Below are 7,406 nucleotides of genomic sequence, written 5' to 3'. Positions count from 1 at the left end.
CTCTCCTTCTCTGGCGTGTGGGTTCTCCTACTTGGGGGGATTTTTTCTTAGCGCAGCCAGCAGGGTGGGTGGTGTGTGGGGATTATAAAGGTGCAGCTGGGCGTACCTCCCTCGGCTTATTACCGCAGCGGCGTGTGCGCAGGGGGGTGTCTTTTTGATGTAAACAGTACATCCCCTGCACTTGTATGCGCCGACCTTCGTAGATGATATAACAACGCGGCGGATTCAAAAGTATTTGATATGAACCACAAGAGGTGTGATCCTAGCGTTAGCACCCTCCTCTGTATGTGCATGAGTTGTGCATTAAGTTTTCTCCAGCGTCTCCCGGATCTTCTTTAAAACTCTGGGGGGGAGAAAGAGGGGCAGAGAGGAGGTGGGAAGGGAGGGAGAGAGAACTCAGCTTGTACCTGTACTAGTATGTATTTCTAATATTTTGCCTTAAATATGTCTTGAATTAACTTTATTATGCAAAAGGCAGATACCCTGACCTCCCCCCCCCCCCACACACAAAAGGCAGACGCACACATACCACACACACAAAAGACAGATGCAAGTGACAAGTGTAATTTTCTGCGGTTTTGAGAGAAGTTAACTTTAAAAGCAGGCAGGCAGGGCAGGGGTTCAGTGGGACACAAAGGCAGGTGGGACATAGGCAGGGGCAGACATGCAGTTTGAGCAGCCTAATCACAGGAACCAACCAATGCAGGAATAACACAATGTTTCTGGACTCAAAGCAGGAGGCATGGGAAACTAGGGAGAGCCTGCAGCAACAGAGAAAGTTCAGATCTGTTGCTGGGCAAGAACAATGAGGGAATCAATCCGGTGGTAACACAGGTGGACATAGAGCATTTCAGATCTTGCTTCCCTGCAATTGTCCTCAAATCTTCTAAAATTCCCCACAGGTTTAGACATTTCTTATGTCAACAATCCGTGCCTGGGTCAGTGTTTATTTTTATTTTATTTTTTAAATCCTCACCTGAGGATATTTTCCTATTGGTTTTAGAGAGTGGAAGAGAGAGGGAAAGACAGAGAGAAATATCGATGTGAGAGAAACACATCGATTGGTTCCTCCTGCACTCACCCTGACAGGGCCCAGGCCAGGGAGGAGTCTGCAACCAAGGTACGTGCCCTTGGCAGGAATCGAACCCGGGACCCTTCGGTTTGCAGGCTGACGCTCTATTCACTGAGCCAAACCAGCTAGGGATGTTCGTGTTCTGTGTTTTTTAAAAAATTTTATTTATATTGATTGTAGAGAGAGAGGAAGGGAGAGAGAGAGAGAGAAACATCAATTTGTTGTTCCACTTATTTATGCATTCATTGGTTGATTCTTGTATGTGCCCTGATGGGGAATCAAACCTGTAAGCTTGCGTGTTAGGATGATGCTCTAACCAACTGAGCTACCTGGCCAGGGCCAGTGTTGTTTTAATAGAGACAAAGTGCGCTGCCAAGCCTATGATTGACTAGCCCATGTATGACCTATCTAGTAGGCTACATGGAGTCATTCCAGTACAGGGTCACTCCAGTGGTGACATGAGGGTTCCGTGTTTCTGAGCTATGCAGCGGGTGAGAGAGTGATGAGGGTCTGAACACTCAGGAAGAATAAGCATGGAATGAACTTGAAATGAGGACTTGATGGTCCATGGAAGGTGGGTGGGGGCGAGACTGGTCCTGGAGGACATGCTGTGGCATGACAGCAGCCACTGGATAATATGAGGAGCATAAAACTGTCACTTAGAGAATGCCTAACAGGAGTCATAGTCATAGACTTCATCTTATTCTTTAGCAGCCCTGTGAGAAAGGTACTGTATTCATCTCCATTTTATAAAAGAGGAAACTGAGACTCAGAGGGGGGTGAGAGACAGAAGAACCCTGTGGAAATGGGATCCACTTCCAGGGCCCTCTGCTCTGCACTCTCAGCCATGATGTGGTTGCAGATGAGCCAAGCTCCTGCCTGATTGCACAGGGTCTTCCAGGCTCTCCTCGAATCCTTACGCCATAGCCCTTCTCCTTCCCTCCAGGGAGAAGCTTGGCAACATGGAGTCCGTGTTCATCATTGACCCTGAAGATGTGGCCCTTCTCTTTAAGTTTGAGGGTTCCACCCCAGAACGGTATTGCATCCCGCCCTGGGTTGCCTATCACCAGCATTACCAGAGACCCATCGGGGTCCTGTTCAAGTGAGTCTGGGGACAGAAGCTGGGGAGAGGGGCGGGGCCATGCTTGCTCTGTGCTGTCTGGCTGGGAACTCTAGGCACATCCCTGTCATCTTCCTGCCTCCATAAAACAGATGGTAGTGATACTGAACTGCTGTGCCAGCCATCAGGGAAATGGTCAGGCTGAAGATCTGAATGAGTAATTAAAGACCTTGCAAAGTTCTCATTTATTAGTTCATTCATTAAGTCCCATCTTATTGAGAACCTACTATGTGCCAGACTTTGTGCCAGGCTCTGGGCGTTCAGTGACATGTAAGGCAGGGCTCTGCCACTGTGAGTCCCTCACAGTCTAAGAGGGCAGCGAAACAGGACAAACCGGTGTACTTAGTGTAGTGGGCACCATTTTCCACCAAATTCCTCATCACAGATTTAAAATGTGACCATATCAAACGTTGGTGAGGATATGGAGCAACTAGAACTCTCCCAGATTGCTGGTGGGATGAAAACTGGTGCCAGCTCTTAGAAGATGATTGGCCATGACCTGCAATTGAATACACACAACCCTGTGATGCAGCAGTCCTGCTCTCTGGGATATGCTCTAAAGAACATCCCTGAGGGGAAGGTAGCAGAACGTCGGCAACAATGTCATTCATAAGCACAAAACCCAGGAAACCACCTGAATGCCCAACAGGAGTATAAATTAGTGAGTGGTGGCATATGCCACTCATATGAACAAACTCAGTGACCCCCCACAGTATAGATGATACTGAGACAGATAAAATTTTGTTAAAAAAGCAAATCCCCCAAGGCATGACAAGAAAGCATGTTTTAGAATTATATGTAGATCAGGTAAAACTATACACAAAAGCAAGCGAGTCAGGTTAGTGGTCCCCTTAGTTGGGGAGGACCAGGTGGACACATATCAATTACTGTGATGTTCCTTGTTTTCTGATTGGGTGGAGAGTTTATAAACCGTTCTTATAAACAAACAAAGCCTCCAAACTAGAAAGAGGGCTTTGGGTGGATCTATTTTCAAGAGTGGGCCATAAGCTAAAGCTTATCACTAACCCTATTCTGGGCATGTGACAGTCCCCACCAACGTGAATAAAGGGACATGCTAGGGTGCAGCGGAGAGGTTGATCAATTATGTCTGTGCGGGGGTCAGAGGGATGACATACAGGGGCCCTTAAACGGCAGGAGGTGAGCAACAGCCAGGGGGAAGGAGAAGTGATGGGAAAGGCATACCTGTAGCTGAGACAAAGACGAGGCAAAAACTAGGGCACTGAAAGAGACATAAAGGCTCCAAGATGCCCAGTTCCTGCCTCACAGCAGCAGCAGCAGCAGCAGCAGCAGCAGCAGCAGCAGCAGCAGTGGGGCGGGGGATCAGGTTTTTGTTTTCCTTCATTCACTCTCTTCCTGTCTCTTCCTTAAGGCCCAACAGAAACAGGGAGCTGAGGGTGTTGGGAGGAGTGAAGGCTGGCGGACATGAGTGCTGGACTCTGAGCTGTGGCTTGGCCTCCTGGGAGAGCCCAGTTAGCCCCCTGTGTGCGCCAAACCTGGGGTTTGTGGCCATGAGGGCCCAAAGGGCCTGTGTTTCCACAGGAAGTCAGGAGCCTGGAAGAAAGACCGACTGGCCCTGAACCAGGAGGTGATGACTCCAGATGCCATGAAAAACTTCATCCCCCTGCTGGACACGGTGTCCCAGGACTTCATCAGCATCCTGCACAGGCGCATCAAGCAGCAGGGCTCTGGAAAGTTCTCAGGGGACATCAGTGATGACCTGTTTCGTTTTGCTTTTGAGTGTAAGGGGGTGGGAGAACCCAGCGTCCCACCTTGAGATCCAGCCAGCATAGACCCTGAAGAAGCGGTGGAATTGGTTTTTGGGATGGGCTACTGAAAACATTCTCTGCCATTAGTTACCCAGGGGGTGCTGAACACTCTTATCTAGCATTCATACTATGGGGGAAAGGGTCTTCAAAATGTAGGTCCCCATTGTCACTATCCCCTAAAAGACAGAGTATGGCTCAGCCCTGCATTCTGCAAATCTCTCTCTCTCGGGTCATAGACCTTTGAGGTCTGGGAGGGGAAGGGAGGACTGGGTGGTTAATCTGAATTGGGTATTCAAGAAGGTATAGCAGTTATTCAGATGGGGTAAGGAGGTTGGGCAGTCTGGCCAGAGGGAACAGCACATACAAAGGCCCTGTGGCATGGTGGGGCTCACGTGACCACTGCAGGAGATCTGGGATGCCCAGACTTTGGTATAAAATCCGCATTCAAATTCCTGACCCCACAGGTGGGAAAAACTTGGGGTTGTTGTGACTTCTTAAGTCTAGCTAGAGTGGGTCCTGGATGGCCAATTACTAGGGCTTTATGTCTTCTAGTCTTCCATCTGGCCTGTTTCAGGAGGTATTTCGCCAATTTGGTCAATTACAGCTAAGGAGTCTCTCTTCCTAGAGAAAAGCTGAGAGGCTGCTTGGGGTGCTGGTGGAAGGGGAGGGGGTGGAACTCTTTCATCCCAGCATGGGCCCACCCCTAGCTCTGCTGGAGACTGCTTCCCACCCAAGTGACCTCTTTTCAGGGTCTTCTGCTTGCTCCCCTGAGTGGTTGTCAGAAGGGCAGTTTTCCTCAGCCCTGAAATTTCAGCCCCATAAGCCTTAGGTTTCTGTTTCTTTACTGAAGGAGACTGAGGTCGGGTCAGGAGATCCTATGCGTTGGCAGGAGCGGGTTGGTGGGGGTTCCTGGGAGCGGGGGCTCCTCAGCTTGTGCCTATCCCTGCAGCCATCACCAACGTCATATTTGGGGAACGTTTGGGGATGTTGGAGGAGATTGTGGACCCCGAGGCTCAGCGGTTCATTGATGCTGTTTACCAGATGTTCCAAACCAGTGTCCCCATGCTCATGCTTCCTCCAGGCCTGTTTCGCCTGTTCAGGACCAAGACATGGCGTGACCATGTGGCTGCATGGGACGTGATTTTCAGTAAAGGTGAGGATTCCTCTGGCTATACCCTGCGCAACTCAGTCTGGGAGCCAGGAGAGCCTTGTCTACCTCAGGGGGTGGGGAACCCAGGCTCAGGTGGACACACACACACACACACACACACACACACACACACACAGCTGGAAGCCCCAAGTCTCGGCCTGCTTCTTTGCCCCAGTTACGTCAATGGGCACTGACTTGCCATGTGGGCAGGGTGGGTATCAGGGAGGTCCTATAAGCCCTGGGATTGGTGAGTTGAAGGCCAGCTGTTGGGAATGATCAGACTTTTATGGAGAAAGAAGATCTAAGATGTCCATCATGTTCTTCTAAGGAGCCCATGATCCCCAACATGGGTTAAGGCCAGTGTTTTAGACCCGGCTACCCTTGGGGACAGACTGGGACTTGGGTGAGAGAGATTAATAAAGTAGGTGGAGAAGGCTGATTGGAGTATGGTGATGATGTGAGACCTGGAGTCAAATCCCTCCTCTGTTCCTGACACCCATCTAACACTGGGCAAGTCACTACCCTCTGTGGGCTTCTGTTTCCTTACCTGTAAAATGGTGATAATATCACTCCATAGGACTATGGTTAAGAATTAAACAAAGAAACAGATAGGAAGGGCTTAGCAGATAGTCTGTGCTGAGTAAAATGCAGCCAGAAAGTGCAGCCCTCCAGAATCTCCAAGCCCTTGGCCCATCCCTCTCACCAAGGGTCCATCCCTTCCCTCCTGCCTGTAGAGAGCCTCACTCTTTTTTCCCCTCCTGCCCACCCACAGCTGAAAAATACACCCAGAACTTCTACTTGGACTTGAGACAGAAAAGAGACTTCAATAATTACCCGGGTATCCTCTACAGCCTCCTGGGAAATAACAAGCTGCTCTTCGAGGACGTCAAGGCCAACATTACAGAGATGTTGGCAGGGGGTGTGGACACGGTGAGGTCCCTGTCCCTTCCTGTGTCCCTCCTCCACCAGTTTGCATCATTCAAACCCCTGCCCATGTGGGATGGATCTCCTTCTCTTGACTCTATTTCCTAAATAATCACCTCCTAGGAGGCTGAGGTCAAGTCATCCCTTGAGGCTGATCCAACATTTTTTTTTAACCTATGAGAAGGGGTAACTAGGCATAGGTGGTGAGCCCTTCAGTCACAGGTGGGGGACACAGCTCACTGGATTCAGAAAGGCAGGCAGGACCTCAGAAAAGCTGGGAGCCAGTGGAATTAGCCCTGGGCTCTGCCTTCTAGGGTCCTTTTGTTGTCTTCCATTCTCCCTCACATGTTAGTTTGTTAGGGCTGCCACACAAAGTACCACAGGCATGTAGTTTTCTCACAGTTCTAGAACTAGAAGTCCAAGATCAAGGTGTCAGCAGGGTTGGTTTCTTCTGAGGCCCCTCTTCTCCCTTATGTCTTCACACAGTCACCCCTCCGTGTGTGTCAGTGTCCTGATCTCTTCTTCTTATAAGGACACCAGTCCTATTAGATTAGGGTCCACCCCAGTGATCTCATTTGACCTTATTACCTCTTTAAACACCTTGCCTCCAAATACAGTCACATTGTAAGGTATTGGGGGTTAGGACTTCAACAAATGAATGTGGGGGAACACAATTCAGCCCATGACAAGGATGACCACCATACCATAGTCATAAGGCTGGGTGAGTAGGCCTGGATCAGGTACTGACAATGCTGAGAAGAGGCCCTGCAGGATGGGGAGAGGGCCCCTTAGAGGAGCTAAAATTCAACTTGTGTCTTGAAGGCTGTTGCCAGGAGGAGGGAGGGAAAAATAACATTTCGTGAAGAAATATGTGTCAAGTCCCCTGGGTGAATAACTATTTCCTAGGTATCTTAGTTACATCGTGCTCTAATGGAAGACTTTCAGTCCCTGTGACAGGCTGCAGATGGAGCCTTTGAGTTTGTTTTATTTAAAAATATATATATATATTTATTGATTTCAGAGAGGAAGGGAGAGGGAGAAATAGAAACATCAATGATGAGAGAGAATCATTGATGGGCTGCTTCCTGCAGGCCTCCTACTGGGGATCGAGCCCACAACCTAGGCATGTTCCCTTGACTGGAATCAAACCTGGGACTCTTCAGTCCACAGGCTGACGCTCTATCCACTGAGCCAAACTGGCCAGGGCTGAGTGTATTTTAAATAAGCGGTTCTCAACCTGTGGGTCGAGACCCCTTTGGGGTTCGAACGACCCTTTTCTCAGAGATCGCCTAAGAACACAGGAAAACACATATATATTACATATGGTTTTGTGAATAATCACTATGCTTAAAT

The 7,406-nt window shown here is 49.2% G+C and overlaps 1 protein-coding gene across 1 annotated transcript in view; it reads left to right on the top strand.

The window, feature by feature from the left end:
• The window catches only part of LOC102433032 (cholesterol side-chain cleavage enzyme, mitochondrial), a 13,097-nt gene that overhangs the window by 2,556 nt on the left and 3,135 nt on the right, over positions 1-7,406 (top strand). The window contains exons 2-5 of the mRNA XM_006087861.3: positions 2,019-2,174; positions 3,753-3,952; positions 4,929-5,132; positions 5,902-6,059. Of these exons, the coding sequence (XP_006087923.1) occupies positions 2,019-2,174; positions 3,753-3,952; positions 4,929-5,132; positions 5,902-6,059 (718 nt within the window). The remainder of the gene's footprint in view (positions 1-2,018; positions 2,175-3,752; positions 3,953-4,928; positions 5,133-5,901; positions 6,060-7,406) is intronic.

The sequence above is a fragment of the Myotis lucifugus genome, unplaced genomic scaffold (assembly GCF_000147115.1).
Source record: "Myotis lucifugus unplaced genomic scaffold, Myoluc2.0 scaffold_41, whole genome shotgun sequence".
Taxonomy (NCBI): domain Eukaryota; kingdom Metazoa; phylum Chordata; class Mammalia; order Chiroptera; family Vespertilionidae; genus Myotis; species Myotis lucifugus.
The sequence above is the reverse complement of the archived record's forward strand: the minus strand, read 5'-3'. Positions and strand labels throughout refer to the sequence as shown.